The sequence below is a fragment of the Ailuropoda melanoleuca genome, chromosome 8 (genome assembly GCF_002007445.2).
Source record: "Ailuropoda melanoleuca isolate Jingjing chromosome 8, ASM200744v2, whole genome shotgun sequence".
Classification (NCBI taxonomy): domain Eukaryota; kingdom Metazoa; phylum Chordata; class Mammalia; order Carnivora; family Ursidae; genus Ailuropoda; species Ailuropoda melanoleuca.
In genome coordinates, this window is record NC_048225.1 from 62,703,856 (window position 1) to 62,720,585 (window position 16,730).

General features: G+C 54.1%; 1 protein-coding gene across 16 annotated transcripts; it reads right to left on the reverse strand.

The window, feature by feature from the left end:
- Nucleotides 1-2,191: 2,191 nt before the first annotated feature.
- TLR5 (toll like receptor 5) lies at nt 2,192-16,064 on the reverse strand. 16 transcript variants are annotated; one of them, XM_034666585.1, is made up of 8 exons: nt 15,865-16,064; nt 13,764-13,943; nt 11,608-12,987; nt 11,371-11,471; nt 7,233-7,326; nt 6,278-6,383; nt 5,679-5,809; nt 2,192-5,547 (listed from the first exon to the last, which is right to left on the reverse strand). In XM_034666585.1, the coding sequence occupies exon 8, from the start codon at nt 5,541-5,543 to the stop codon at nt 2,967-2,969; it is 2,577 nt and encodes an 858-aa protein (XP_034522476.1). In that variant the 5' UTR covers nt 5,544-5,547; nt 5,679-5,809; nt 6,278-6,383; nt 7,233-7,326; nt 11,371-11,471; nt 11,608-12,987; nt 13,764-13,943; nt 15,865-16,064; the 3' UTR covers nt 2,192-2,966. The 16 variants fall into 16 exon arrangements, with proteins under 16 accessions (XP_034522476.1, XP_034522475.1, XP_034522466.1 ...); XM_034666584.1 differs by having other exon boundaries at nt 6,099-6,383; XM_034666575.1 differs by lacking the exons at nt 5,679-5,809; nt 6,278-6,383 and adding exons at nt 8,673-8,729; nt 8,930-9,026.
- Between the last annotated feature and the right edge of the window lie 666 nt (nt 16,065-16,730).

Genomic DNA, 16,730 nt, shown 5'->3' on the forward strand with positions numbered 1-16,730 from the left:
ACACCCGGAGACAATCACCGCTCACTTGTGCAGTTCTTTCTTCCGGCATTTCCCTATTTCTAAATACACACGCAGAATGCTGGCTCTTGATTGAACGTTCCAGACGTTTTGTATCGATTTTTTATTGTGGTTGATGAGCATGGATCTGTCGGAACCTCGTGCTCCCTGCTTCCATTCTCCCAACAGACTGACTGCATGATCGCAAATGTTCAGCCACGTCTACGTTATGTCACAGAGACTATACTCGTCACTACAGATTCGCGTGGTTGAGAGGAAACTTTCAAAGTCAAGTGTATTTGGAGCAATGAGTCAAATTCCCTTAGAAGTTTCCAGAAGCCCCAAAGAAGAGTCTAGATTTTTCCAGAATAGCCTGTCTTACATACAGCAAGCTCTTGCCAGTCACAGAGTGACTGCAGTTCCTCCCGCTTGAGAGTGACCCCAAGGGACCTCTCTACAGACGGTGATACTGTGACGCGGGACACACGCGCAGCAGCTCGGCAAGGAGCTTCTCTGCCGACTGCCCCGCGCCCACGTCACAGTCCCAACGCGACACGGCCAGCTTTTCCTCCCGCCAGCTCTTATGAAGTGACACTTGGAAAAATGGCCTGAAACAGAATTCCAACTGTTGGGTCTGCTGCTGGGATGGAAGGCAAGTGAAAAGAATTTAAGAAAGCTTGGGGTCTTTGCCGGAAAAGAGAAATTCAGGAATAAATTAGAGTGGCCTGTTCAGTTCAACGGTGGCTAGGACGTCTGCTACAAACGGCTCCCCGTCAACTAGGACAGAAACGTCAAAAGGTGCTTTTTAAATGTGTTTCATTAGGAAAATTACTGCTATTTGGGTTTTTTAAGTAAGATGATTACAACGGTTGTGGGATGGACTCCCTCCTTATATCCCAACCTACTGTTCCCACAGATATGCTCACACTTGTCCTTTACAGGTCTGGGTTTGGCTTGGGAAATCAGTCATGGGGACAGTCACTCAAAGCAAGGGGGTACCTGGGGTAGCACTGCCCTCGGAGCCCCCCACCCCGCCGGGACCAGGGAACGCCTTTTTCGGTGGTCATAATGCGAGACTAGTTTCCTGCAGCAGGGGGAGAAGCATGGCTGCCCCACGGGGGCAGGAAGGTTTGTCCTGAGTCAGTGGCCTTTTACCATCTTCCTGATTCCTGGTCACAAGTGTTCCTACAGCAGTGCCTTNCCTACCCCCATCCCTCCACCCCTTCATCCCCCCATCCAATCTCTCTGTCTCCTCATTCAAGTGGAACCCCCGGCTGCTCGTCAAGGCTGTAACCATCCCCCCATCCAGGAGCCCACACCATGCTGCATGGTTTGAAAGAGGTCTCAGGCTCCTAGCCCTTCTGCTCCCCACCCAGCACGTGCTCTGGCGTGCCTGCCCTGTCCCTCCCAGGAGTGGGCATTGACACCAGGGATGCTGGGCTTGCAGCACACTTCATGCATGCACCAGGCCCTTATTAAGCATGTTCTATGGACCAGGCACTGTATGGGTTGTAGGATACAATGATGAATAAGACAACGTCCCTGCCATCAGGGGCTCACATGTAGGCCGGTGACAAAAATCTGTAGGGTTAGAGGACTGGGCAGCTGTGCTAGGAATCTCTCCAGGCAGATGGGGATGAGGACAGAGAGAAGGAAGTCCTTCCCAAAGCCACAGTCTGTGATGGCCAGTGAGGGTGGGACATAGAAGAAAGGTCTTCCCACAGAGCTTGTAGTCCAGAGGGGCAAGCAGCCAGACAGGCTCACAGCTCTCACAGGAAGTCGTAAGTGCTTGTTTTAGAAGAACAGGTAAGGTGCCGAGAATTTGCACAAAAGAGAGAGAGGATGCTGGGTTGGAGGCCTCCCAGGAGGCGGGGAGGGCTGGGTTTTGAAGAACACAAAGAATGGATGCGCAGAGCCAGGAGAATGTTCCAAAAGGAAGAGGTGGAGTGGGAGGACGTGTGTTCTGGAGGAGTCGGGGCCGGGGGCATGGGGACAGGAGGGACATTTGGAGCTCTGGGCCCCAGGCCTAGGGGCACCCCTCAAATGTGGCAGCCAAGCTGGGGCTGCTGGGTTGGCGGGGGCTGTGTGTGAAGCCACGGGGCAAAATTCTGGCACGCCTTCCCTGGTTTAAATTTTCGTAATACTTTTGTGGAAAAACATTTCCGTATTGAAATAAACATGCAAAAAGACAGAATGCAAAATATATAGAGATATCCTTTAAGATAAAAAAAATACAACTTCAGGGAAGTTTCAACTGCCTCCAGAAGGCCCCTCTGTGTGTGCACGCCCTTGTGACCAGCAAGGCAACTAAGGGAAGATCTGAGGAGCCTGACGTCCTTGGTAGATAGCACCAGGCCTGCAGATGAGAAAGCAGGCCCAGAGAGGGTGTGTCACGTGCTCGAGGTCACACAGCCCCCGAGCCCCAGAATCAGGCCTGGAACCAGGCTCTCCGTGCAGCAGCCTGCACAGCTGATGAGCGAGCAGGGTGTGGGAGACAACGAAGGGGAACGCAGGCCGTGTGCAAAGAAGAGCTCACGAGGAACAGGGAGTGCACTATGGCCACAACAACACCCAGGTACTCTCCCGCTGGCTTCCGTAGGGGCCACCGCTTGCCCCCAGACAGTGGGGGAGGCAGGAAGCACTCCCTCTTTTCTGAGCTTCCTCCTCAGTGTTGTTCTGCAGAGCACAGGGCACCCCTTGCCGATCAAGTGAGCGCCGGAGAAAGGCTCTCAGCCATCTGGGACGCCTCTCCCAGTGGGTGCCCTTCCCACAACAAGGGCGTGTCCTGGGATTGGTGCAAGCGGAGAGAACAAGATTCCTTTCCATTTCGGGTCAGTGAGACAGGCATCACACAGCTAGGAGAGTCAAGAGCTGTGTTGTGTTCCTAGTAGGACAAAACCGCTCCAAAACAGGACCTCAAAAGGATAAGTGTGGTCTGTGGCTTGGGATTAGCTGAAAATGCTCCTTGACTAGGAGACGGCCGCCACAGTTTGCAGTGGGATGCTACCGTCCCTCTTGGCGTCCTTCCCTTTCTTCAGAATGTGCTGAGAGAGTGTGTGAAGGAACCAGCCAAAGTCCTGGAGATCCTCGGGCCACCTCAAGTACTGTCGCTTCCGCACAAACCCTCTGATACACTGATGCTTCCTCAGGTCATACTGGGATAGGGACCCGACGATCACCAGGATGAGGGCGCCGTCCAGGTCAGACACGCACCTGTTCTGGGCATAAGTGAAGGCTTCCAGGCACCAGCCGTCTCGGAGGAAGTGTCTGCTCACGAGACAGACCACCTTCCTGCTGCCCCACACGGCATCCTGGATGTTGGCGATGTGCTCCCGCCCCGGGACGAAGTCTCTTTCTTCAAAGCACAGGTTGAATCTGTTCTGGTCGCTGTACTGAGCATCCAGGTGTCTGAGCAGAGCTCTCTGCACCCACTCGAAGTCTCTGCCGCTGAAGCATAGGTAGGCATCGTATTTGTATGTGTCGGACTCGCGGCGCTCAGCATAGACCGTGGGCAGCAGTCTGTGGGCCGCCCTGTAACAGATGAAACAAAGGCCCCGGAGCTTGGTGACCACAACGATGGTCACGAGGAACAGAGTCAGAGTGACCGTGGATGAGATGAAAAGGGACAACTTTATGACTTTCAAGACCTCCTCCTCATCGCAGTCCTCCATGGACACAGAGGAGAGGGGGGTCCCCGCGAGCTCGTTGGGGTACATGCAGTAGATGTCTGCATGAGACCCGAATACAGTGACGTTGGTCTGGTTGAGCCAAGTGATGAGAGGACGGAGGTCACACTCACAGATGAACCTGTTGTGCGTTATGTCCACGGCCCTGAGGGACGCAAACAAGTCGGGGTCCAGGGACAGGAGCTGGTTCCTGGACACGTCCAGCACCTCCAGGTTCGCAGGCAAGTCGCCAGGAGCAAGAGCCGTCAGCCTGTTGGAGTTGAGGTCGAGGCCCCTCAGAGCAGTCAGATCACTAAGTGCCCCCGGCGGGAGGAAGGTCAAGTAGTTGTTGTTCAGATAAAGGATCTGGAGCCGGGAGAGCCCCTTGAACACATCCCAGCAGAAGCCGGTTTCCCAGGCAAGCTGCAACATGTTTCCTCCAAGGAAAAGCTTTTCTAAGCTGCGGCTGCCTGTAGGGCCGTGAGCTCGGCTGCAAGAGGAAAAGCGATTTTGATTCAGAATGAGGACCTGGAGGTCAGGGACCCGGAGGAGGAAGTAGAGATCGTCCAGATCTTCTAGCCTGTTCTCTGATAAGTGGAGGAAGTTGGCTTTAAGTCTCATGTTCTGCAAGGTCACCAGTTTATTGCTACTCAAGAAGATAGTATTTATGCTTGGCAGGAAAGAAATTGTTTTAAGAGCATTGTCCCGGAGATCCAAGGTGTGCAATGTTTTCAGGAACCTGAAGGTCCGGTCCTGAATGATCCCAATATGATTGTTTTGAAGATCAATATAGGCTACCTGAGGGAGTCCGTAGAAATCGGAATTGTAAAGCTCCCCCAGAAGGTTATATGACATGTTAAGAACCTGGAGGCTGTCAAGGCCATAAAATGCTTCTCCCGCAATCCTGTTTATCTTGTTGTGGGCCAGGTTCAGGAGCTTCAAGGCCTTGAGGGCCTCAAAGAGTCGGAAGTTCAGGGAGAAGATAAAGCCATGGGACAGATCCAGCCGCAGTACCGCGCTCCCGGCCAGGCCGGCAAACGTGTCCCGGTCAGGGTCCCTGATGTTCTGGAAGCCAAACCCGGGCCCCATGATGTGGTGGGCCAGAACCAGGGAGGAGATCCGGCTCCCGCTGATGGCCCTGCTGAAGTTCCCTGTGATGTCCGCGGTCCAGCCATTGCCAGAAACGTCCAGGGTTTCCAGGACCATGTCTGTGAACGGGTTCATGCACGCGCCCCAGTCCACGGAGACCCTACTGTACAGGTGATTGGCAGCGAGGTTGAACAGGGAGAGGGTTTTCCCTTGGAGCGGCTGGAGCTCGTGTTCACACACGATGGGGATCTGGTTGAGGGAAAAATCAATGGACTTCAGGGAATTCAATTCCCAGAATGAAGGATGAAGCTTAAGGCTACGAATCTCATTTTTGGACAGGTCCAGGCGAGACAAAGACCCTAAGTTTCTGAAATAACCATCTTGTAACACAGTATCGGACAGACCACAGTAGAGGAGTCTTAGTTCAAGCAGGTGGGGCAGCCCCTGAAAAGCATCGGGATGCAGGAAATCCACCTGACTATTGCCCAGGTCCAAGACCCTCAGGTTGGGCAGGTTTCTGAAGGCTTCTCTGCCAATGGTGAAGGGGGTAAACTGAGTCCCGAGCTCCAGCAGCTGCAGCTGCTCCAGGAAGGGGAAGGACGTGGTTGTGACAGTCCGGATATAGTTGAAGCTGAGCAGGAGGACCTGGGTGGTGCTGGGGACCGGCGGCACCTGGGTGAGGTTGCAGGAGCGATACAAGGCCCTCTGACCGTCGGAGGCGCAGGAAGGAATCGCAAGCACAGGGCTGGCCGCAAGCATCACCCCGAACAGAAGGTCCAGGTGGCCTCCCATGATCCTGCGGGGAAGGAAGGAGGATGAAAATACAGCCGTCCCAGCTCAAGGCAACTCACCTGGGTCCCTGGGACTCGGGGGCTCCCCCATGACGCACCCACTCCCCGAGGCCCTGCGGGCGTAGCCGTGGCTGACCTGTCGGTGTAGACGGCGCTCCTCGCTCTGACTTACACCGCAGTGCCGCCGAGTGAGCGCTGTTCTAAGTACGTCAGAAACGCTTGACCTTTACAACAAGTCCGTTTCTCATTCATTAGTTCACGCAATCGCTTATTCAAGATTTGCAGAGGAAGTTGGAGAAAACAGCAGGTAGAGACACATTTGCGCTTCCCCCCCGCAAGCCGGGGACCCCTCGTCGCCCACTGACAGCTCTGCAGCTGCTCCCCAGCTGCCCTGGCCAGGGCATGAGCCTGTCCCCCCCTCTGCCCTCACTACACACACACACGGCACGTCGCATCACACAAACGCTGGTCCTTCTCGTCACTCTCCAAAGCGCCCCCTGGGTCTACCACGGCCTGTGTGATGGCATGAGTGGGCATCAGTATAGGGTGTCCATACCTGCGTCTGGCTTGTGTCCCCAGCCCTGCACCAGGTGGTGAGGGGTCCCAGGGCACATTCAGCCTGCTCTCAGTGGAACCTCCAAAGGGAAGGGAAGACCCCATGGCTCAGAGGACAGAGAATGGGGTGAAGGAAGGAGGGGAACAGGAAGCAGGTGCAGGTCTGCACAGAGCGTTAACCTGTGGTCACAGTGACAGTTTCCCATGGGGCTGGACCACGGCTCTGCAGAGGCTTTGCTCGGCCTTGGGGCTGATTTGCAGTGGGGTTTCCATGGAAACCCTGAGGCTAAGACACACAAATTACGGCAAATCAGAAGTAGGTGTGGACCCGGAGTTGACCCCAAGCATCCGAACTGTGCATTTACTAATCATGGGGAAGAACTCGCCGAGAATGTTGATCAGGGCTGCTCATTTTTCCGCTATTCCTGCCCGAGGATGAGGCTGGGGCGGCAGCAGCCGAGGCCCTGCACCTCCCGTGGGCTGCTCAGCCTCCAGCGGCCTGGAGATCCCCCTGTCCTGGCTCACTTCTGGCCTCTCCTTGCACTCCCCAGGCGGCTCCCCTCCTCTCCACTTCCTTGGTCTAGTTCTGCCTGTCTTCCCAGCATCATCTGGACAAGTGTGTGCCACACGTCCACCATGTGCTGGGTGCTGTTTGGGGCACAGGAGGGGGTGAACAAACCGGCCACACTCGTCCTCGCGGGCTTATGTTCCAGTGCAGGGAAGCGGGGAAGGGGTGACATCCAACAGAAGGAACATGAACCGGGAACATGGAGACCAGGACCGCGAGGGTGGGGGGCTACCGGCTATTTGTACAGTGGCCAGGAAAGCCCTCCCCAATGACATTTTATTTGAGCAGAGACCCAACCAAGGGAAGAACAGGAAAAGGAGAGGCCCAGTGTCTGAGGTGGCAGTTCCACCACATGGGGTCCTGTCTGCCACCCCAAACTCTGTCCAACCTCAGGGCCTTGGCACCTGCTGCTTCCTCTCTGCTGCTCACATGGCTGGATCTCATGTCGACACTTCCTCAAGAGCCTTCCCACACACTCGCTATTCGCAATAACTCCCCTGCGCCCTGACTCTTCGGTAACTACCTTGTGTATTTCTTTGAAAGCCACGATCCCAAGCCCTTAATTACCTCATGCAACCACTGGTTTCCTTATCTGTTGTCTGTCTCCCTGCTCGGCTACGTTCACCGCCAGCGCAGCAAACGTTAGGAAGGATGCGTGCTGCTAAAAAAGGAAAAACAAAGTGGAATGAGTCACCCCGCCGGCAAAGAAACATCAGGGTATTTGATGCTGGAGGAACTGACTCTGTTAAGAAGAAAACTGCATTTTATCCACAAAACGTCCCGTGTAGCACAGGGGCTCCCGACGGGGAAGCTATCTCTGCAGAAGCATCCAGTGAGCACTCAGGGGGGTTTGGGGTGTTTTGATCATGGAGAGGAGGCAAGGGGAGCCCCCCAAGGAGCGGGGAGGCTCACTGGGCGCCCATGCCTGGAGATGTGCTGCCAGGCAGCCCAGGGGGCGAAAACCAGGCTCAAAACCAGCTCAGAGCCTGACTGTCTTCTCGGGGCCAACAACGTATTTTTTGCACTGTTTTACTATATACTGAGTTTTCCAGGCATGTGACCACTTGTAAATCCAGGGAAGATCGTACCTTGTTCGGTTTGCAGCTTGATGAGGAGTTACTCCCCATTTCAGAAAATCCCTCCGTGGTGCCCAGGGCCCCCGGGGGGGCGCCTGGAACCGTGTGTGTGCGTGCCTGTGCGTATATGTGCGTGCGCATATGTGGGTGTGCACGAGTGTGCACACATGCGTGTGTGCGCCTGTGCGTATGTGTGCGTGCGTCAGCGTGCAGGTGTGTGCACGCATGTCTGAGTGCACGTGCGTGTGCATATGTGAGTGTGTACACGCGGTTGTGCATGTGTGTGAGTGTGTGCGTACCTGTGTGTGTGCACATGTGGGTGTGTGAGCCAATTTATTCAGCCCTCAGTTCTAAATGTCAAATGTAATTTTACAAAAGTTAAAGAAATGTCTGTTGAATATTTTCCTACATCTCTTAAATCCAAACTTATTCTTTGTATGTGAGTGTGAGAGTCCAAATCACTCATTTTGTCTCCTCGTGTGGGGCTCATATTAATTTGTCAAAAATGACTTTCCCTTTAATTTCTTTTGGATATTCCTGCTGGGGCATTATATTGATTTCTTTAAAATGATGTGTATGGGTAGATTAGATTAGATCTGTGATTCCATGTCAAAATGGAAAAGTTTGGTCCTTTAAACGTTTGTTGTAAAAAGCTGCTTTCATAAGCTCTGTGGCCCCAGGTAAAGCTTCCAGTCCCTTCTTTCCATGTTCACTGGAGGTGCCGCAGTGATTAAAGCCAGATAATCTTAGGTATGATTTCCACGCACATAGCTTGTGGCTGCCTCTCTCTCTCTCTCTCTCTCTCTCTCTCTCTCTCTCGGATGATCAGACTGACTCACAAAAGCAAAACTGCCACTTTCTTCCTCAGTGAATTTCTTTTGGATTCAGGTGGGCCCTGGAGCCAGTGACCTTGTATTTACAGAAGACACACCTGCATTCTGGGAAGGGGCATCCAAGTTGAGAGTGATCTCAGTAGAGAAAGCGGAGACTGGTCAGAAAGAAAGCAGAAACGGGTCAGGGCGGATGTGGTGTGACGGCCCCCCGGCAGCCCCAGCCCCGTGTGGGCACTGGCTCTGGGACAACACCGTCCCTGTCATCCCGATTCCTGAGCAAACCAGCCTGGGAAGGGCAGCCTGGCACCTTCGCAGAGACGAGATGAGAGATGGCAGTTTCCTGCGGCGACCCTACCTCGGGCTCCAGGCTGTGGTTCCAGAATCTGGTGTGGCTCTGGCGGCCCAGGCTGAGCCACATGGTGGGAGGAGGGGATCTCAGGAGGCAGATTCTCCTGGAGACACACACAGATTCTCAAATGTGCTTTGAAGGAGGCAGGAAGAACACTGAGGATGCAGGAGACACGTAGTTGGGGAAGACCACACTCTGTGTCCTGCAACCTTCTTCCCGTCTCACAGTAGGAACAGGGCCGTAACGCAATGCACAGGGACACTTGAACACCAGCCTCCCTGACCAGCCGCAGACCACACTCTACAGTCGTTCTTAAATACTTTGAGGTCATGAACCCCTTTGAGACTCCGATAGCTCTGATACCTTGACCTCCAAAAAATGCACATACACATCATCTTCGAGGGTACATGGACCTCCCGACGTCTGCTCCTTCCAGCCCATCACTCACACGGGGACAACCAGCACATTTCATATTCCAGAACAGGGCTCAGAAAACGTTCTGCAAAGGCCCTGATGGTAAATATTTCAGGCTTTGCAGTCCAAATACCACAGTGTGCCAAGCTTTGTTCTAGAACAGAATAGAAACTTTGATTTCACCAATGAGGATTTTCAGTGAGCGTAAGATAAACACGTTCTGATACTGAGCCACCAGTATTTTCAGGAAGAACTCGCTCAGCCCCCAAGCGCTGACAGTCTTGCAGCTGCTGTTTTGTTCAAACATCAGAACGAATTCTCCTCTTATGTAACCAGACAGAATAATCCCCGCAGAGACACGCAAGCGAGAACACCAGCTCAGAATAACACAGCTGAATCTCCTAGTTTCGGTTTTGCCTTTTTACAGATGACTCCTTGCTGGCCCCCAAATGCATACCCTGGGCTAGGGGGCTCGGCCCTGAATTCGTGGCTATAACGAGTGATACACGGGAGCCCCAAACAACACTCTCCGAGATGCTGAGTTCTCCAGTCCACAGTACAAAGAGTGAGGTGGGTAAGGCCAGCTGAATGGGTAGGTTTTAAAGAAAATTATTTGGGCTTATGTTGTGTTACAAAGATACCATGTAGACCGATTTTCATATGAAATACAGAAAGGTATGAAACACTACATTTCTACCTCTGAAGGGGGCTTCAGGGGTCAAGTTCCAGGACAGGTGAGCCGACAGACACGGGGAGGCGGGACCACCCAAGCAGAAGGACCTGGAATGGGAGCCAGAAGCCCACATGGGTTGAAGTAAATATGTACCAGTCGTGTCGTAGGGCACATCGAATCTAACAATGAGAACCAGGCTGTCAAGTTGCCCCAGACGCCGTCAGACCTCCACGAGATGGACGGCACGCAGCACGTGGGAGCAGGTGTGGACTTCGGGGAGTCCAAGAGAGAAGACCAAGGGCCCCTATCTGGGGTGAAGCGGAGGGAGGGGGAGGGTGCGTGCATACGGAGCAAAGGCCCCCAGGACGTGAGGACGCACTGGCTTCTCCCCAGGCTCTGCTGCGGAGAGCAGCCACCTAGTGGTTAGGGAGCGGCGGGTGCAGGACGTGGACACGCGCTGCTGAACTGTTACCGCTGACCCTGCTAACTGCGCCCGCATCAGGCAATATGCACATTCCTTCCTCAAAATCCTGTGCTATGCAAATTCGCACAACAAAAACAGGGGCTTCTGGGGAAAGGGGCTAGCGTCCAACACTCAAAAGCTTCCCCAATGGCACCAAAAAACCTGATAAAGAGAAGGCAGCGCAGTTGTCTAGATGTTACGCGGTGATGAAAGCTACACGGCAGGAGACCTTCACCTTGACGGAAGCCTGAGGCCGCGTCCCAGGCTTGCACTGAGCTGCACAAGGTGGGGGGCACAGGGGATCCCTGGGAGCAGGTGGACAGCAGTGACAGCAGAGGTGGGTGGGTGTTCGCTCAAAACACACATGGGGAAACAGGGTCCCTGACAGGTTCTCAAGTGTGTCTTGTTTATTCACATGTGGGGTGGCTCAGGGGGGCACAGTTTTCTCCATTTAAACCTAAGAAACTGTCCACAAGCCCGCGTGAAATTCACATTTCCTAGCATGTGACTCCAGCCAACTCCTTATTCAAAGCATGCGTTAGAGCAGCACTGGCTGTGCTCCAGGTCAAGGCTAATGGTTCCAATTCTGAGGACAAGCTGCCGTTCAGTCTGGGAGCCGTGGCAGAGCCTAGAGAGCCTGCAGGACAGGCTCGGGGACCCGCTGGGGCCGGTGGGCCGACTCAGGTCCCAGAGGCTTAGGGACCTGGGTAGATTCACTCCCCAGCCCTGGGGAGCTCACACTTCAACCGGGGAGGGACGAGAAGAGAAGACCTCGCCCAGGGGCCACAGGTCAGAGTCGCCACAGGAGACCGGGGGCGAGGAAGCCCAGGCCTCCCGTAGACCAGGGACAGGACACAGCCTTACAATGGGCCTCTGGACTCTCAACAAATGTGTTACCTTTCTGCACATGCAAACAAGAGACTCCCTGGTGTAGACGAATGGTTCTTGAACTCGGCCGTACTTCAGAATCGCCAGAGACGTGGGAACAGTACAGGTACCTGGGTCCCATCGGAGAAATGGTTTAGTCAGTCTGGGGACGGCGGGGGCGTCCGGAGGGGCTACAGTGCTCACTCCAGGGGATTGCAAGCACAGAATGTCAGCTAGGCTAGCCTCGCAGCTGCCACACCCACTCACCCCAGAACCGCCTCGGGCACTCGACACGATCCCACTCTGGGCCCGTTCCCACAGGGACAGGATGCAGGAAGAGCAGCATGGTGCACGACCTCCGAGATGGAAGCAAGCCAGCGTCCATGACAGACGAGTAGGTGGACAAAACGTGGCACACACACGTACGATTCAGCCTTAACACGGAGGAGACTCCAACGCCTGGTGTGACCTGGCGAACCTTGAGGACATCCTGCTCAGTGACATGAGGCAGTCACAGAGGCCAAAGACGGCGCGATTCCACGACTAGGAGCTAGCTGGTATCTGGGCTCCGGGGGCAGCCAGAGCGGCACAGTCAATGCATCTCAACACTCCTGCCAAGCGCTGTTAATTACGATAATGAGACCAGAGCGAAAAGGGTCAGCAGCTCTCCCGTTTGAGAATTCACTTAGCTTTGATCCCAGCCGTTAGCACAGCAGACGCCCTTTCTTGAGCTAATGGCCAGGACAGCAGACCAGCCGGCCTACGCTTGGGTGAGTCCTGGGCACGTGTCTCCACACTTAGCCCCGGGCTGGGGGGGGCTCCTCGATCCTTCACAGGTAATACTGGTCCTGGGCCCTGGGCAGCACCTGGGCGTCTGAGCCAGGCTGCAGCTGCCCCTGGCGGGTGATGGCTCACAGCAGGCAGGTGCAGAGGACTCGCCGAGAAAAACACTGACTTCATTTCCAAATGGGGATTGGGAGAGCTTCTCCAGAGTCCATGTGGCAGTGAAAATTCCAAACTGAATCCAAAGGCAAGTGTGGAGGGCTGGACGAAGGCTCGAGGCCAGGACACTGGGTGGAGTCAAAGGACACAAGTGTTTATGAGCAGAACACGGCATCCTGCAGACACAGGCCTGCCAGGGGGCACAGGGAGGCCATGCTGTGGCGAGGGCCACATCCTTCTAAAAGCCATCTTTCTGTAAATTGGAATTCCGCTCCTGTGGACAGGTGTTGTCTCCAGCTCTCTGCCATGCCACCAGCAGCCAGGACGTACCATGTGGGCAGGTGTCCCCTGAGTGAGTGAATTTGCCACATCCCGCCGCTGGGCCATCCCTCCTGCTCTGTGGTCCCCCCAGGCACTGCTGCCCACATGCTGGGGCCTGGTATGCATTCCCTGAGTCCCCTGAAGGGCCTGTGTCTAGGCAGGAGCCAGGTCCTGGTCACGTCCCTCCTGGCAGGGGGCATTGATCTGTGAGCACGACACCACCAGCATCTGAGAATGAGTCTGTGCCTTCTTCCTGCTCATCTGGACACAGCTGGAAATATCCTTCTGGACATCTGTGGCACTCCCTCCAAATTCTGAGCTCCTTCAAACTGGCCCAACCCTGTGTCGTGTATTTCTGTTCTTCAATGTATATATTCTTCAAACCTAGCGAGGTGGGCAAGGTCAAACTGGGAGAAGCCTCTGGTGTGACCTTGGTGCAGCTGGTGGCCAACTGTTTGAGGTTCACCCCAATCCCCGCCAGCATTGACTCCCCTCCCTTCTGGTCATGGCCCTGCCGCCACCCTCCCACCCCACCTGGGCAGCACAGGGACTTCCCAGCTGGTCCCCCACTGACACGTGCACCCCTCACTCAGCTACCCAAGGGAGCCAGCGAGCACAGCTCTGGTCAGAAGCCCTCACTAGCTCCTTCTGCCCCTGGAGGTCACACTCTTTGGGGCAGAAGGCTTGGGGTCCAGGTGCCGTGGACTGTAGATGAACTCAGGCCAACCCGCCCTCCTGTACAACCATGCAGTCTGGGCCTCTGCTCCAGACCTAGCCTGCCGTCCCAGGACCTGGTCTCCACCCGAGTTCTCTGCTGGGGCTGGACCCCGGGCTTGGAGTGCTTCTGTCTGTCCCATCGGCCCATCCAGCTCCAGCCGACTCATCACAGGCTGCCTGAGAGGCCAGCCCAGCAAGCACACAATCCCCACAGCCCATAGGCATGTTTTCTCTCCCCGCCCTGATGTGCTGGTCGCACCCCCACGACAGCATATTTATTATATGATGCCTTCCCCCCTTGACTGCACAATTCTTGAGGGCAGGGACCCGGTTTTTATACCCGGTTTTTATTCATGCTGTATCTCTGAAGTAATGCAGTTTAAACACCCCCGTAATATTCCCCACTAATACGCTGAAGATTCATTTTCATCAGGAGTACTCACCTCCCAGGCCTAACACAGGGAGCTCCTGACACGGCCTCTTCACTCTAGGGGCCCAGGCCTCCGACTGTTCCACGACTTCCATTCCTGAGACCACCATAGGAATTTCATTAGTGACGAGGGTGGTCAGTGTTAATTTGGTGAATCAGGAGAAAAGGCTTTGCTTTTCCTAAAGGAGAGAAGCTAATTAAGGGGGAGAAACAGAAAACATTACGCATGTGTTTTTCTTTTCTTTTTTGTTTTTTAAAGATTTTATTTATTTGTTTATTTATTTATTGAGAGAGACAGAGCGTGCATGAGTAGTGGGGAGGAGCAGAAGGTGAGGGAGAGAAAGAATCCCGAGCAGACTCCCTGCTGAGCACAGAGTCCAACGTGGGGCTCGATCTCACGACCCCGAGATCATGACCTGAGCAGAAACCAAGAGTTGGAAGCTTAACCAACAGAGCCACCCGCACGCCCCGTGCACCTGTTTTTCTGTGCCATACAGCAATTGTCTTTGTACAAGAATTTGAAACTCAGGTGGGCCTCTTATGGAGCAGAATTTTAATTGGAAAAGACCAAGACCATTTTGTGAGTCAAGGCACGTGGCACTTCAGAGCTGAAGGTCCTTGGAACTCTCAGGCCCAGCCCCTGGTTCAGAAGGTGGTGACAGAGCCAGGCAGACGGGCAACTCGCTTCCTTGTGACTCTAGAGAGGGAAACGCTACCCTTTCACAATCAAACGCATTCTTTACCAAATCACTGTGGTGCTGAGGAAGGGTCTCTGCGGGACCTGAACGTCCCTTCCGTGACCTCGCCGTGGGCATTTGGTGACGAGGCTCAACGAAGCACAGGATGTGGACAATGCTCACTGCTCCACGGTGAGCACAGGACTTGGGGTTTCTGGGGCAAACAGCTAAGGTCACCACAAGACTGTGACATTTCTAACCAGTCCGGCTGAGTGAGGGGACATTGACTAGGAAATCATCAGGGCTCAGATGGAGGACGAGGGGTCTTGCCAGTTGAACTGATGTCTGGCACTTTGCATCACTGCAGAGGTGATCGCACTGGTGCTCAGAGAGGCTAGGCGCTTGCTCGAGGTCACACGTCCGTTAAACTGAGGGCTGGGGCTTGCAACCAGCTGTAAACTTAGTCCTCATTTTGATCTTCCGAAAAAAACCCGGATGGAATATACCGGGAAATATGTACGAGCGTGAGAGGGTGCTCTGCACAGGAATCACCCGGAAATGCTGCCGAAAAGCAGATTTAGTCCACAGGCGGGGCTGGGAGGTGAGACTCTGTCTCTGGAGCAAGCCTCCCGGTGATCCGGACGCGGCAAGGTCACTGACCACAGCCCGGGCGGTAAGAATACTGACCTGTCCTCTGTCACCGCTCACTGCTCGAACAGATGCTGCCCGATCACTTCTGAGAACGGGCCACGTTACTACATTCACCCCTAAGTCTTCTCAGCCCTGGAGGGTGTAGCACCAGATGGTTGCTAACGGGGATCAGTTGAAGCCTCTGAGGAGGGGGCCCGGACAGGCCACGCAGGTTTACAAGCAGCACAGCTGCGGACACAGGTGCGCGGGCGCTCCCCCCGCCAACCGGCAGGGGGCGGCAGAGGGTGAACGCCAGGGGCGCAAGGTGCTGGCGCGCTCGGAGAGCCGAGGATGGGGACGTCTTCTTCCAGAGCGCGCGGGGCTCAGAAGGGATTAACCACCCAGCCCACGCGCGCTCCGAACTCTGCATCAGTTTTGATGGACGGGGGAGAAATCAGAATGAGGACTAAGTTTGCGGCTGGATTCAAGTCCTGGCTCCCAGTTCAATGGCTGTGTGACCTTGAGCAAGTGCCTAGCCTCTCTGAGCACCAGCGCGAACATCTCTACACTAGGGACAGAAACAGTTTCTACTTTCCCTGGGGACACTCCAGTGCCCGACCCAGAGAAACCGGTTACTGATGCGTAAGCCTCTAATATTTCTTGCTTAAGTACAGAAACATCATCTAACCAAGTGCACCTCGCCAGAAACGCACTCCCTTTAGGAACCACTGAAGGGGAACGCTGAGCAGGAAAGGGAGTTTCCCCCTAATGCTGGGGCAATCTGCTGCTTCCCTTTTCTGCACTCACCGGAAATTATGTAAAATCTTGCCTCGTTGCGTTTAATATCTTCAGGTGGAGGTCTCCCAAACCACAGCGGCATCCAGAGGCACTGGTATTCTGAAGACAGTATGTGGAAAACCCAACAGAATGGCTTCTCTTCTGTCTGTTCATTACACATTCCTTAGCACAGTTTTAAAACATCTGATGGAAAAAAGTAATTCCATTTGAGTGATTTTTAAAGACCAACAGCCAGCATGATGCCTTTAAACTCTTTGCGAAAAGCGAGCTCAGCAAGGAACTGATTCTCTCTACCTGTCTGCAAGTTCACCAGTACTCTTGGTTAGAACATTCACATCAGACGCTCTGACAGCCTCCGCGAATGCAGCTCAGATGGCCAAGCAAATTGCCAGGTCAGAGGGGCAAGCAACGAGGTCGGGAGCCAGAGCCTGCTGGAGGTCCCTTAAAAAGTTAAAAATTGAACTACCCTATGACCCAGCCATTGCACTACTGGGTGTTTACCCCAAAGATACAGATGTAGTAAAGAGAAGGGCCATATGCACCCCAATGTTCATAGCTGCATTGTCCACAATAGCCAAATCATGGAAGGAGCCGAGATGCCCTTCAACAGATGACTGGATTAAGAAGCTGTGGTCCATATATACAATGGAATATTACTCAGCTATCAGAAAGAACGAATTCTCAACATTTGCTGCAACATGGACGGCACTGGAGGAGATAATGCTAAGTGAAATAAGTCAAGCAGAGAAAGACAATTATCATATGATTTCTCTCATCTATGGAACATAAGAACTAGGAGGATCGGTAGGGGAAGAAAGGGATAAAGAAAAGGGGGGTAATCAGAAGGGGGAATGAAACATGAGAGACTATGGACT